Source organism: Centroberyx gerrardi, chromosome 18, assembly GCF_048128805.1.
Source record: "Centroberyx gerrardi isolate f3 chromosome 18, fCenGer3.hap1.cur.20231027, whole genome shotgun sequence".
NCBI lineage: Eukaryota > Metazoa > Chordata > Actinopteri > Beryciformes > Berycidae > Centroberyx > Centroberyx gerrardi.
Window position 1 is genome coordinate 1402500 of NC_136014.1, and position 15948 is coordinate 1418447.

At 39.9% G+C, this 15948-nt stretch overlaps 1 protein-coding gene across 2 annotated transcripts in view; it reads right to left on the minus strand.

The window, feature by feature from the left end:
• Positions 1–9907: 9907 nt before the first annotated feature.
• Positions 9908–15948, minus strand: part of dcbld1 (discoidin, CUB and LCCL domain containing 1) — a 47233-nt gene continuing 41192 nt past the window's right edge. For both annotated transcript variants that reach the window (XM_078289941.1, XM_071899459.2), the window contains exons 10-15: positions 15478–15625; positions 14456–14554; positions 14244–14328; positions 14102–14151; positions 13513–13629; positions 9908–12491 (exon numbers count right to left, since the gene is read on the minus strand). In XM_078289941.1, the coding sequence (XP_078146067.1) occupies positions 11974–12491; positions 13513–13629; positions 14102–14151; positions 14244–14328; positions 14456–14554; positions 15478–15625 (1017 nt within the window). In that variant the 3' untranslated portion in view covers positions 9908–11973. The remainder of the gene's footprint in view (positions 12492–13512; positions 13630–14101; positions 14152–14243; positions 14329–14455; positions 14555–15477; positions 15626–15948) is intronic.

Genomic DNA, 15948 nt, shown 5'->3' on the forward strand with positions numbered 1-15948 from the left:
AAGGTTTTAAAAGCGTGATGCTTAGCCGGCGAAGCCATTTTTAGATCTAACGTTAACGTTACCGGTGGAGGACGACTAAACCCGGGGAAAATCAAACGTCTCAGTGTCACCAGATATACAGTATTTTCCGGTTCCGGTTCATCGATGACAACTTGAAGTATATATAAAACAAAGCTGATAACTTGATTTTCAGTTTGTTTTTTTTCATTTTAAACGATTTAAAAATGACGGGCGCTCTTGGGCGCTATAGTGAAATATAGAACGTTCGCTCTCTAGCAGCTACGCTGTGTCGTCATTGAAATGTTGTTTTTTTTCTTCAGACGCGTGCAAGTAGGCAGGAGTGGAGAGAAAAAAAATACTGGTAGAATCGCGAACCTGCTTGTGATTTCGAAGGTCGAAATCGAACGCTCATTTCGATCGATTTTCAATTTAGAATCGAAATCGTGACACCCCTACAATGTAGAGGAGTAAACTAGCTAATTAGAGCAGAGATCCAACAGAAATGTCAAGTGAAGAGGTCATATATTGGCATGAGAATGAGGCTTCTTAGCCTTCGTAGCTGTTGAAAAGTAGGTGGGTGGGTGGAGGGGTTGGGGGAGGGGTTTTGGATATATTATGGTAACTTTGTACTATGGGGCTGTAAAAATCTTACATATTTCCACTTTAAGTAAAGACAATTACCCATGTATAGATGTAGCTATAGAATGAGTTGTTTATGGAGAAACAATTAATGATAATTTCATAGACAATCTTCATCATGTGTAATATAGAAGACCTACAGAGAGTTTGAGAATTTGTAATTTGCTGCCTTTCAGAGATTAATAAACAAATACATTTGCAAACTGGTTTTGTTTTCCTTTGGAGTTTAATCATGTAGAAAAGTCTAATTCCATATCCTTATATGTAAGGGCTGTTTGAATTGCTTGATCAGTAAAATTAAATCTCCCACTGTATGCCAGTGTAGATATATTGTAGTATGTACCTTGCCCATGCAGTTTGATGTTCTGTATCAGGAAACAAATGTCTAGTTTGATACATATGGAGCTTAGCGAAGGTTCAGTCTGGAAGACTATCTTTTGCATGCTTAGGCTGTAGTTTTACTTCTCATACCCTTCTGCCATTCACATCTCTCACGCATGCTCCCTCATTATTTCCTTGCTGTCTTTTCCCGGGGCGTCAATTGAGATATCAGCTGTTCACATCAGCTGGTCACATCTATCTAATAGCACAGCGACATACCTCCATTGTTAGCCTATCATCTTGCTGCTGTCTTTTTAAATATGTTTCTCTCTCTCCGCTTTAGTCTGTTCATGCTGCTGTTATGCGCACCCCTCCACCTCCCCGTCACCGCCCAGTCTTCGCAGATTCATCAGCTTCATCAGCTTCATCAGCTTCTTCACTCATCAGCCTCACCAGCCTATCAGTCTCAGCAGAGTCATCAGCCACCACCACCACCAGTGTCTGGACTCCACAGGGGGATTTATCTTGCTACTGCTCAGGGCTGGTGCCCCTCGATTACAAAATCTCCCTGTAGAGTCTAAGCGCCAAAGACTTTTTTGTCAAGTCTTAATTTTCACTATATCATCTGTTATAATAAACAATTATCTTTACTTCATTCACTTGTCTCTACTGATTGAAATAAGTGTCTGCCATTTTTATGATTGCAATGAGTGTGTTGGGTGTTTTTTCTAAATGTATCTATAGTTAAACAGACCACCATCTTTACTGTATTATTTAGAGTCATGTTTATCTGGAGCTAACAGACGTAAAGAAGGGTCCTGCTGTTTTAAGTGCTGTGGTAGCACAGAGTTGTTGTAACTAAGATAATTGCTGAACAAAATATTTAATTTATGCATTGACTACCACTGCCTCTACCCAGTACATGCTTGTGACTTCTGCCATACTGCTTATGGCAGGCCATTTTGTCATTTTTTAACCTTTAAGCTTGTTTAGTCATTAGTCACGATTTTGCCAACTCACTATTGTAATTTTACTAGTTGCTAATAGATAGTTCTAATTTAATAGGTACTAGTGACTAATTTTTTTGTGCTGACTGTTTTTTTTTTTTTTACTGTTTTTACTAGTAAGAATGTAATAAACACTAGTACTTATTTTTTTAGTTACTAGTGACTTATTTTGTTTTGCCAGTTCTTAGTGATAAAAACAAAATGGAAGCAGTGTTTTAATTGAGTCCTATGGGGCTACTCATTTTAGATATCAACTTTACATTACATTACATTACTCACTAGTCACTATTTTGATTAGTCTAATCCAATTCTACTAGTTATTATGCATTAGTTACTAGAAGCTATTTATTAATCACTAGTTTCTATCCTAATTTTTACTTGTCACTATTCCGCTGTTACTAGTAGCTATTAAATAGTAACTAGTAGTATTTTGATAACTTCTAGTTTTTATTCCAGATGGAGATATCAACATATTTGTTATTACGATACATACTTGACAAATGATAATGATTCATCAAACATGCATGTTGATCATACAATTGTAGGTTCTACTAGTCAAACTGAAAGTGTTGATAGAATCAAATACAATAAAAATTTGTCATTATTGAAAAACTACTAGTCCTTTTTGCATTAGCAACTAGTAGTAATGGAACATTCACTAGTGAAGACTGGAATAGTAAGTCTCTAATAGATACTAGTAAATTATGAATAAAAACTAGTTGAATTGCATTAGAGACAAGTGCTAATTAAAATAGTGACTAGTGCATAATGAAAACATTACTAGTAAACATGTTGACTAGCGACTAAAAATAAGTACTAGTGCCTAAAATTTAGTGACTAGTGCATTTAGGGAATAGTAAAAAAGAAATTAGTCACTAGTACATAAATTAAATTAGAATTGGTATCTGTTAGCATTGGCAACTAGTAAAATAAACTTACATCATCTGTCAGGTATGACATCACCAATGATGACTCTTGCAAGAGATCTAGAGGACAGACACTTTTCAGATCTTTCAAAGATAATACAGAATTGCAGTTAATGTAACAGTGCTGTGAGGCAGAACTACATTGCAAATCGCATGCATATGCATATCTGAGTACTAACATTTAACAGTCAATATTGTCATTGTACCTTAAAGCTACCTTAAGGTAAAGAAAGCTTATTGTGTTTTCAAACGAACACTGAACATACACATTCAGCTGCTGTTTTGGTTTATGCTAAATACATCTTGTATCACAAGTTTTATAAATATGTGAAATGGGTGAAATGGGTTTTGTGGTGGAACAAGTCATATAATGGATATCTTTCTGTTGTATGTGTCACTAGATTTGGGGCAGTGAATCTGTCACCATCCGCTGAGTTCACCACATGGTGTAGTGGCAGTTTTATTTCCAGCTTGACTGATATTTTCTGGTGTTCTTGCTTACATGAAATTGAGATAATACACTACACCATTGGTACAGGACAAGTGCAGTACACCACCTGAGACAAAAGATGATTAATTCTGTATTTATGGAGAATAATTGCTATTTTGCTATCAACTGTGATAACATTTTTGGGTCCCGTAGTTTGGGTAATTTCCAAACTACGGGAAATTTTGCATGTCATTAACTTCCTTTCGTTTGTAAGTTCAGTGTAAATCCATAGAATATCTTACATAGTGTATATAAAGGACCACTTATGTTCAACAATTGCATACATAGTCTTGGTACTTTTCTCTTTTTAAAGAATTTTCTGATATAGACCAAGGTCCATTCATATTTGCATATGGAGAATATCTATTATGTTTGTTTGTATTCCCTCATAGAGGAGGCTTTAGTACAGCTCACGTGTCTATGCTCAGCAAATGTTAGAAATTGAACCACAATATACATTGTCATCACAAGTTTTCAATGTTAATACTTAACATGTAAAAATCATCACAACAGCATTTAAACGTGTTAGATTTGATAGACTTTGTGTACTTTGGAGTTTGAAATGGGAGTAGGAGATTATACTGAGAGTGAAAAGCTCAATAAGGTTTTTTATTGTTTGTTTTTTTCCACTTCATAAATGAATAAATTTGACTGAAAAAGCATATCATGGAATTAATTCAATTCTATGTCTCAGTTAGTGACATCCTCATCAATGAAGATGATTGAGGACATTTCAATGTCACCTTTCCTTTTCTTTAGTACTTTTTTCACTTTCACTGCTTTTCTGAGAATGCATCTCCCACCCTCATATACTCTCATCCATGGAGCCAGTGTTGAGTAGGGCAAAGGGAACTCAAAAATGAAAATTTTGTTATTATCTACTCACCCTCATGTCAGTTGAAACACTGGTGAAGTTTGTATGTCAATTTAACTCAAAGGGAGCTAGCTGGCGCAGCTTCATAGCAGTCTTCTCTAAAACAACTGGAGTGAATAGAGACTGTTTCTGTAGAGTTCCAAAAAGGGCAAAAAATGGCCATAAAATTACTCCAAACAGCATAATACAAGTGTTCTGAAGCCAAAAGCACAAGATGTTCACTCATCAAGTGTGTGGAACAAAAAGGCGCAAAACAGTAGTTTGCCTGCAGTATTAAAGAGGTGAAATCCAGTTTACAAAAGGGGGCTGGATCACATTCGTCAGAAGTGCTAAGATAACAGTTTTGGTGTCTCACAAAAGCAAGTTCAGCAAGATCCTCAAGGCCCAATTACTGAAGACAAGAGACCATTCAACTGAGAATGGCCAGGTTCCGGGAATAAAAGATTTCCTGTTCAAACAAGGACCAATTCAACTAGCCACTATCTTATCTGTCTCAGGTCAGGTCAAAGGCATGAGAGAAGTGCTGAACAGCAGTTTGTAAATTTCCACACAGAGATGATCTCTCATAATAATACAAAGAGAGTACAGTAAATATATTAAAGACAGAGTAATATATTAAAGACAGAATAGTATAATAGTGTAATTTCCTCCACACTCCTCATCAGCTCATACTTCTGAGTTTTACACTTGTAAATATGTGTATTCAAAACAGGTGCATAGGAGAGGACTTGGAATTATTTGTATAGCATTTCTGCTTTGTTAGACAGTTTCCAGTGAAACAGTGAGACAGTGAAGATGGGAGCAGGGGCGGTCTTACTATTTGGCAAAGGTAGGCGACTGCCTTTGGCCCCGGCAGCCACAGGGCCCCACAAATGCCAAGAATAGAACTACTGTAAACTTATTTTTAATCAATTTAAAAGAAAGGTACTTATTGAAAACCCTCCCTCTTTTTGTTACAATAAATTACTCCCTACACTTGACTTTAAGCTCATTTTCCTTGCCACTGCACCAGTAGCTGAGAGAGAAGTTAAAACAAGTACAGATCCTGTACAGGCCCACGGCGCGTGCGTTGAATTCCACTAGTTAGTTGCGGCCACACTGATCTGTCAGAAAACTGTCCATTGGGCTGTTTTGGAATGTCTAGTTTCTTCTTTCTTGACATTTTCACAACACAACCTGTCAGCTCTGTGGCTCAGATTGGGTGTTTGGCCCAAAGGTCCAAACACCGCCCAGCCAGAAAACTTTGGTCATAAAATGAACCGACCCAGTAGTTTAAGCTCCTAAAACAGATGGATTTATTTTTTCAGAACCTAGGCTGTATCTGGATAGAACCTAGATTTGTTTCCTTTGTCAAGAGACTCGGGGTAGTCAAAAAACATTCCTGGCTAAAGCCCCGGAAGCCCGATGCTGATGACGGGAGCAATGCTTGGCAAGCAACACTTTTATCGGTTAAATTACCTATTCCACCAACGTCACATACCACAGGTAATGATGTGACCTACCGTTAAGGTTTGCAGGGCAGAAGAAGATGTAGATGTCTGTAAATTGATGGCAAAGAGTGTGGGTCTGTGTGAGATCCAATCTGACATTATCAGTGTATGAGACTGAGGGGTGAATTCACAAAGAATGGATTGCGGCCGCTAATAGCACCATGAATTGCGTATCATTTGCAACTGCTATTTGCTCCGTCTCAAGGACCGATTCACAAAAGATATTGCGCTAATGATATGCCAGTGCAAACACGCCCATAACCTGTTGCAACTGAGTGCAATTTGCCCCTGTTTTGCGTCTGATTGCAATTATCAATGTGGCAAAGTATAAATGTTGTCATTGCATCTCACTGCATCCCAAAATAAACTAGAAGGGCACTCGGAGAGCGCAGACCTCCGCCAAGGCCAATCCAGTCTTCTATGATAAGCAAATGTGCAAGCGCAACTAATATACGGATCCACTCCAAAATATAATGGGTTCTTCCTTGGCTCGTGCTACACCCTTCCACGAAGTTTCATGAAAATCGGGCCAGTAGTTTTTCCGTAATCCTGCTGACAGACAGACAAACAAATACACAAACAAACGGCACCGAAAACATAACCTCCTTGGCAGAGATAATAAATGAGTTTGAGCGGGGCTGTCCATGGTGCTGAATCTTTAGGCCAAAATAAGGCCCACTGTGCTGAGATAAGTGAAAATATTTTCAGAGTGAGAAATTGAGTTGTATTGATTGTTTGGTTGTACTGATTTATTTGCTTTTGTTTGTGAAGCAATCTGTGTTAAAGTTCTATAGTAATAATAATAATAATGTCAAAATATTATCTACAGACTGTATTTACAGACAATTTTATTTTTTAGGTCACACAAAGGTGGAATTGTTGCAGAGACATTTGCAAGGTCAATTCAATTCAATTCTCAGTTAAATCAACAAGTGATATTCTCCTTCGAAATATCAGCTCACGAGCACGCCTGGCATTACGATGCCTTCGCCTGGCTACAATCACTGCTGCCATGATCACTGGAAAGTCTGGGCGTGACACCCCTTATAAATGCGTTTCAATTACCACCAACTCTCTGAAGATGCTAATAATTTCACTCTAACTGCGTGTGGCAATTGTGCCGATCTTTGTGAATTGGACTGTTTTTGCAATGAGGCTCATTTGCATAGAAAGGGGCCAATTTTGCGCCAAATGTATGCATATTACCTAATTTAAATACGTGCAAATAGCACAGGAGCACCGAGACGCTATTTGCGTGGTGGCGCAGTTAGTGGTGCGTTTCACCCTTTGCGTGTGCTTTGTGAATTACATGGTTTCTTTTTGTCTTATTTGCACAGGTTTAGCGTCAGCAAAAGCCGCGCAATCCTTTTGTGAATTCGCCCCTGAATGTGGCATTTAGCCCATAGGTGAGAGGCCATCTCTTAGTCAAAGACGCCCTCTAGAGGCCATCTCACGAGGCGATATCTCACTAATCGTTACCTGACTGACTGACTGACTGACTGCCTGACCTGAATTTGCTGCGTTATGCCCTCGGCTGCGCCATGGGAAAAATAAAATAAGCGAAGCTACCCAAGTCTATATATAGAAAGGATGGATTAAAAAGCAAGAGAGTTGGGATTCAGGGGGCCCCATACTTGTCTTTGCCTAGGGCCCCAAAATCACTAAGTCCACCCCTGGATGGGAGAGATGGGATTTTCCAGGCCGATTTCGACCCAAGATGTTGCATTGGCACTTAGTTGTTGTTATGTTATTAGATTATCATACTTACACTTGCTTATTGACATAACTGCTGATAGGAGTGATTTTTTACGTTCTTGTTTAATGTTGTAGCACTTTTTGTTTTCATACTTACCCTGTTAATGTGTTAATGTGTCTACTAAATGTCTAAATTGTAAATAATATAGCATTTAGCATTTACCAATGGTATTTGAATATTGAGTTTCATGGTGGACCATAACATTTATTTATTTCATAAATATCACATTTGGTTCTCCATGCCTTGCCTTCACTGGCTGGAGATAGCAACAAGTGTATCAGTTCCTCCCCACTAGGAGGCAGTAGAAGCTTAGAGATAATTTCTCAACAAACTTCACCAGGTAAAAGTCAAATGGGAAGTATTTGCAGATCAACAGACAAAATAGAAAATTAGCTTTATCAAACTGTCTGCCTTTTCAGATCAGCTAAATCACACTGTGATAATGTCCGGTATCAGGACACAGATATTTGACTCTGCTGATGTTCACTTGAGGATTTTAGAGTCTTCAGACAGCGGTGTAATACTGATACAAGAAGAGACATGACAGGAATGTAGCTGGATGAGCTACATAGCCAGGAGGAGGGAAGGAAGGGAGGGGGAGAAAAAGAGGGAGAGAGACAGAGACAGAGAGAGGGATCTTAGGTGTGAACTGGAATCTCCACTCCAGTGTGAAGAGGTGGACGTGCAGGATGTCACCCATAGAATCACTACAGCCACAGCCCATAGTTCAGCTCATAGCTCACAGTTATACTGTTACACTTATGAAGACAGTCTCCGCTAATGCACACACACATATGGTGAGGCGAGGAGGTTACAGCTGCTCGATCACCCACCGACACCACACTGTCACATTCCTCAACACACTGACTGACTGTGTGTGTGAGAGAGAGAGAGAGAGAGAGAGAGAGAGAGAGAGAGAGAGAGAGAGGTGGAAGTGGAGGCTGCTACATGCGGTTTCCAAACTTTCTAAAGGGTAAAAGTTTAGCTAACCTCAGTTCCTCTTTCACTCCTACTTTCCTACCTAGCATTTTACAATGACTATATACTGTATAATATAATTACGGTTATTCAGAGATATGGGTGTGATATTATTTTTTATTAAATGGGAAATGGGATCTGGTCCAGTCAGTCTCATCCACCTCTGATATGATGGATATGATGCAGTTTGATTGCATATTTATTGTAGAACTGATCAGTACTACTACTACTGAATTGATTCTCAGACATTTTGATCAGATTCCACACAAGTATGCATGCATGTGTAGTGCTAGTACTAGTAGCTTGGTTATTAGACAGAGTTTTGGTAACCTGTCACCCCGCCAGGTCCCTATAACTTTAGCTAAGCATGATGGACTTGCCTATGCTCTTCTTCTCTGGTGTTCGTACCAGGTAAGAACACATGAAGAAATAGCTGCATATGAGCATTGGCCCAGACTTCATTTTGCTTTGCTAGTAGGCATGTCCACATCCGTCTCTACCCATAATCCCATGCGTTTTGGGGTAAATTCCTGTAGCTGGTTACAACTTAAGGGTAATTTATACCACTGCGTCGAAGCTCCGCCGTAGGTCCTTGCGGTGCCAGCGTAGCCTGCAGAGGCTGCTGCCGTATCTTACTAGCATAGCTACGACACAGAAATATAACTTGCCCTTTATGCTTCTGCGTCAAAGCAGAAGCACGCAAGTAATATCAGCAGAAGTAGTAGTGAGATGAGGTTTTCCTACAAATTCATATATTTGCGCACCTCCTCAGGTAGTCTCTCTTCGATCTACTCCATTGTCTTTGGCATCGGCGGACATGAACCGGATACAGGTAGGAGGAAACATGAAGCGGGCCAATCACAGTTCTTGCAGTCTTTATGTTGTCACTCCTAATGAACCGCACTGGAAGAGGACCGAGACATGCATTTTCAGGCATCTTGGTGCAGATATTTGGCGCCATCCGAGTTCAAATGGTATTGTTCTCACATGGCCGGACAAACCGAACTATAGGAGGAAACTCTCCAGAGTTTGAATAAACTGCTCCAAACATGCTTGGAGTGAACGCACTCTCAAAGGCAAACTGATATATTGGTCTAGTGACATTATTGTCCTGTAATTGCTGTATATTTGTTTTACATGAGCTATAAGAGTCAAAAGATGAATTTTCCAGTGTTTCTCGAGCAGTAGGGCAAATCTTCTGCTGTGGTGGTGATCGCTGCTGAATGGATGTAGTGGAATGTAGTGGAAACTGTATGTATGATAGTTTCACAGCATACAGTCTGTCCACTATAACATAATATGGGAATAAACAGGACCACACTGCCGTCCGCTCTCCCAGATTGTTAAACTATATACAGCCTATGCACAGTATGTACACACCAAGAGTTATATAATGAAATAAACATGACACAAAGTGAAATAAGACTTTTGCAACAATACCATTTCACATGGTTTTAAATTAAGATCCATTAAAACAGGAACTTGACAGTACAGTACTCATTGACATTAGCCCAGTTAAATGTCCAGTAATGGGGATACATCCAAAGCCTAGATAATTCAGTTTAATCCTTGTAGAAAATGATAATGTAGTAGCAGTCAGTTAATGTAAAACTTGTCAAAATAATAATATTGACTACTATAATAATTCTTGTAAGAAAAGAAGAATATAATAACTCAAGTTTTTACATAATCAATGTAATTACATCATCTGTTAAAACTATGTTACACCCCTGATTACTGGTTAATGTAATAATGTGATCTTATTCCATTATCTTGCAATTTATTACAGTAACAGGCATTATTACATGTCCAACCCATTTAGAGGTATATTTATTTTAAATTTTGACAAGTTATTACATTATGTGGCAGTTATTACATTACCAGTTGCTACAATCCTTTGCACACAAACCTTCACTCACTTTCGTTTCAACTGCAAACTGAAAAAGTTTGAAAATGATGAAGCTACATAACCTTTTAAATAAACTACATGTAAAACCACTTTTTTCTTATTGCTGAGGATGAGAATTTCAGGAATTTATGCTCAGCTCAAACCTGAAAGAAACCTGACATTGCATGGTCAAACCTGGATTTGAGACACATTAGATGCAAGATTTTTGTTGATTTTTGTAGATATTGTGACTGTATGAAGAATTTAAAGTATAGAGTATTGTGTGCGTAGAGACATTTCAATGTATGAAGAGCTCAAGAGTCACAATGATAAGTCTGAACCATTGATCTATGCCTTGGTTAGTCCTGTTCACAATCTGGCTGAACAAAGAGGTTGAGATGCCTTATCTATTATGGATAGCACCAATCCACACAACCCTCTCAGAAACAGTAACAAGTTAAAATAGTTTTTTTTTTTTATCAGTATTGGGATGAAGGACATTCAAGTCCTGCAGTCTTACAAGTTCAAAACAACTAGCAAAATATATGCAAATTTCTGTCAAAATATACAGAAAAGCACACCAGTCTCCAGACAAACAATCCATAAAGAATAATTTAACAATTTAAGGGAGTGAACGATCCTCTGTAACTCATCTCCTCAAAAAGGAAACATCCACCCTCTTACACTATTAGATATTGTCTGATGTGTTGTGATTTACGTTTTTGGCGTACCCACTTTCCCTCAACCTGCCTTGTCTACTTTTACCTCAGTTAGTGAGTTCCCGTTTTCCAGAATGCCTGACAACCCCCCTAAAAAAGAAGATAGTGATAGCGATAGTTTTTACAGTTCAGAAAGTGAGAGAAAACAATGCCATGGTGTGCCGTAGCTAGTTGTTCAAATTACAAAAAAGCCAAATTGCAAAGCCACAACATGTTTTGTTGCTGTGTTGCATTCTGATCTATTGAGGCTACTGGCGGTGAAGAAATTGGTCTCTCTCTGCCTCTTCTATGAAGGATTTCTCCGTAGTGATGATTGTTGACCATTAGTGCAAAGTGCCGGCTCTAGCAAGAAGCCTTCACTCTTTGATCCTGAGGGACTGACACCAAAACCTGATGCTTACCGTTGATGTTTTAGATAGCTGAAAAAAAATTCTGCTTTCAAACTTGTTTCAAACATTTGGCCAGGGGGAAGCAGGGGGAATAAGAAAAATACCCTGCCAAACGACAAAACAGGCTCAGAAATGCAAGGTACACGCCAATAGCTGTGCTTTTTTACCAGTGTTGAAGTGTTTCAGGGTGGATTTTTCCTTTAAAAGGAGTGAAAGATCCTTGGTAACTCATCTTCTCTCACGCACAATCTCTGAGACTAGAGATTGTCATAGATTGACGACCACATGATAAATCACAGATTAGTCAACAACCCAGATCTCTGGATCTCAGGGTTAATCTCTGGGACTTCGACATCTCGTAGACCTCATTCACAGATAATTCCAACCATGAGTCCAGACTTGATGAATAGATCCCAACAGTCAGTGATCCCTCTAGGAGTGAGGATGATATCCAGCATGAAGTCTGTAGAGTTTAGGTTCACCTGGTGAGCCATCCTCAGGGCTGAAGTACATCCTCTGGGCTTCTGCTGCAGTCTTTTGGTGTGGAGTAGCTATCTAGAACTGACGCTTTGGCCTGGGGCTGCTGGTAGTCTGAATGCCTGTCATGGGGTCTCTGGGCCTGGCTGTGGCTCTGGGACGCCTTGGGGCAGTCGTACCCCACCTCCACCCTGTCTGAGTTTTTAACCTGGGGGGTCTGGTAGTCCCCGGACCCCCCCGCCCCAGGGTTCCTGTAGGCACCCTCTGACCCCCTGCTCAGCACCACCCCTGGCACACTGTAATTTCCTGGATCGGACAGGAAGTTGTCCTTTCGAAAGGCATGGCGTTCCACGATTGGGGTGGCGTATTCTGGCTCCTGGTTGGTCAGGGGAAGTGCATACTGATTGGCCGTGTGGAGGTAGTCGTAGTGTGTTGCTGGGTCAGTAGCGTCGTCCTTGGTGTCGGCGTCCATGGGCCGGAAGGTTGAGCCCTTCCTGGATACGGTTCCCATGCCGATCATTAAAGGCTGCTGGTACTCTGAAGGGCAGAACAACAACTGAGTTATAATAATACACCTAGAACATAAGAGGAACAAGAAATCTAACGTAATGGGAAGTTGGAACTAGAAATAAAACACAACTAAATCTTGAAATAGTACATAACAGGAATTAAAATAGAACATAATAACAAGATAAGAGCTAGACTAATGAGAGACAGTTAGCAATATAGCATAGTGTAGCTGATGTTCCACGCAGGATTGTCCCCCTGTTCACAAATGTCCCCCTAATGTAAACACACACGTGGTACAATCCTGCCTCCCGTACAGCACTGACCCCTGTTGTAATATCATATTTTAGCGGCCAGGTGTCATCGCCCCCTCCCACCCCCGTGAGCTACAGTGCCCTGTAATTAACAAACAATAAATTCACATTTTCAGAGAGGAGTAAGCTAGTTAATTAAAGCAGAGATCCAACAGAAATGTCTAGGGAAGAGTATATCACCATGCAAAATACTGTAATAATACTACTACTTTGTAGTAGTGTTCATTTGCATTTTTGTCACGAGAATGAGGCTTTTTAGCTTTCGAAGCTGAAATGTGTTGGATTGCGAGTGTCTTAAAATGGAAATGGGCGGGGAGTTTTTGTTCCAAAACACAGTGTGGGCTGGAAAGTGAGTTTTGAAAGGCAGAAATCACAGCCGCTGGCCAAGCAGGCCAAATCGTTGAGCCATTGGTATTGATCAACAACCCTATCAACCCCCACAGATATATTATGTTAATTTTGTGCTATGAGGCAGTAAAAATCTTACTTAAGTCATATGACATTTTTTCAATAAGTGCCTTGAACTAAAACAGTGCTTTACAGAGAAAATATTTAAAAAAACACAAGGCAATAGCATTTGAAATTTTACAGAACTTAAGAGTGCCTTATGGATTGTTAGCAACTTTAGAAAATCCAATAAACACAATTTCATAGCAAAAAATGGTACAACAAAAGCAATTTTTAATATATGAGGCCAGAGGTTGTGTGTGTGTATGTGTGTGTGCAATGGTCCTAACCTGCCATAGTGCTGGTAAAGTCCAGTTTGTGCATGGGATCTTTCTCAGAGCTGTAGCTGATGGTGAACTCAGTGGACTGGTGTCTGGCAAATGGCTGCTTCATCTGCTTCCAGCAACCTGGACCGACACCGGTGAGACAAAACAACAGGTTAATTAGAATGAAGGAGGGTAGAGTAGAAGAAAAGAGTTGAGCAACCTGATGAGGTAGACTGGCAGAGGAAAATATCAAACCACCAAATAAAGACAGACAGACAGGATCTGGTCAGGTTTTTCAGACCTGCAGTACCAGTCTCCTTCAGACAGGATCATCAGGCCTGACTGTCTGTTACCACACACACACACACACACACGTACGTACCTCGTGTTATTGAAACACGACTGGAGTCTATTCATAAAATCATCGGCAGGTATAATTTTAATTTAAGACCAATTTAAAAATGCAAAGAAGGAAAGTGAACGAAACTTGTGAAACTATAAATAGGTAGTTTAAAAGAATAGTTCACCCAAAAATGAAAATTCTGTCATTATCTATTCGCCCTTATTTGAAGACATTTGTGTTGTCTTTGTTTCCTGACGGTCCTTTACTAACCTGTTTTCTCCTCTTCAGATGAACCATAAGACTGATCCTTAGTCTGCCTCCTGGACAGACAGACAGACACATAATTGGGCTTAGACAGCAATGCATACTTCAAACACCAAGTGTATGTGTGTGTGTGTCCTTGCAGACGTACTTGTGCAGCATCTTGAACACACAGATGCCAGTCAGCAGGAGCAGCAGTGACAGGACTGTGGGAACGATGATGATGGCGAGCTTCACTGTGGGGAGAGAAAGATAGGGAAGGTCAGCCATGGCTATTAGACCAGTGGTTACAGACTCTGGTCCGTGGGACACGAGTGCTGCTGATTTTCATTCTAGCTGGCACACACACACACACCTACACACCTAGGTCATCATGTGAGGCCACAGGCTGGGTGATCCCCTGGTTCACCATTGGTCTGGGCTGGGTGGGCGGAGTCTCAGTCAGCTGAGACGACGCGTTGACTGGAGAGAGGAAGCAGGATGAGAATATACTATCAGAACAAAGGAAAGAATAAGAACATAACCTGGAAGTTTAACAAATGAAAACTAACTAAGCTCCAGTTCCATGCTATCCATTTGTGAGCATCTTGGCTAGTAATGTAATGAAATAATGTGTTTTTCTCTGACAGCCATGGATACAGATAACACAACACCACTTAACTAAAATGACAAAGTGGGTACAAGTCATTTGTTTACAGTCTTGGATAACATAATGACTACTGAGTGACGAGATTAATAGGTTGGCCATTTGTAATGTACATTTGACAATATGGGTTTTATATTGAAAAGTGAGACTTTAAATTCTTATGTAGGCTGGAGTAAATGATGTAGTGGGCTGCTGAGATGCTTGGGAGATATATTTAATCAAAGTGATCATTTGGTGATAGATGCAATTGTACATGAAGTAGAAAATGTCTGAAATAAGTCCAGTACCCAAAGTGGAAAAATTATTTTATTTTAAATTATTATATTAAGTGTTTCAGTTATTTTATCATTGTTCCCTATTTCAGCACATGAAATGCAATGCGTTTGAAACAAGCAGACATCAATATTTAAATGACAAAAACTGGTTAGAATGAAGAATGCCAAAAGGAAGATGTACAAAAACCTATCTGTTTAACACCTAATCAAATTTGTATGGCCAAGAATTTCATTTGTCTATGTTTCAATACAGAGTTTTCATATCCCATGGTCTAAATACTGTTTCTCGCTCTGACAAGAATAAACACTGGGGCAAACACTGAATACTTGGAATGTTTTGGCATGAAAATGGTCAAATTTAAAAATATTGAATATTGGCACAAAATATCAGCTACTGGGGCCTTCAATACATAAATATTGGGATCGGTATTGGCCTTCAAAAACCAATATCGGTGGAAGCCTACCTCTGATGTGAGGACAGCCCAGTAGCTGGACGGCCATAGCGATGCCCTGGTTCCAGGACAGAGGGATGAGGCGGAGGAAGCGAGCCACGATGGGAGGATGGAGGCTGGTCTTGCTCTGCTGAATGCTGTCCTGGTTCCCCTCCAGTACCTGAGGATAGATGAGAGAGAGAGAGAGTGAGAGAGAGAGAGAGTGAGAGACATTCACTCTATATCACACAAAGAAATGAATGCTTCCTCCATCTGTTCTTTCATTTCCCGCTACTACTTGTTCTTCCTGTATACAACCCAGTGCTTACGCACACACTGACCACCTACACTCAGTGGCCACTTTTTTATGTACACCTCTCCATTTACACAAACGACTCACTCCTCCAGAAAGGGAGTTACATATAAATAAAGCATAAGAATAAAGCATGCAGACAGGGTCAAGAGGTTCAATCTCTGCTGGACTAATTGTTAGAAGGACCAGAC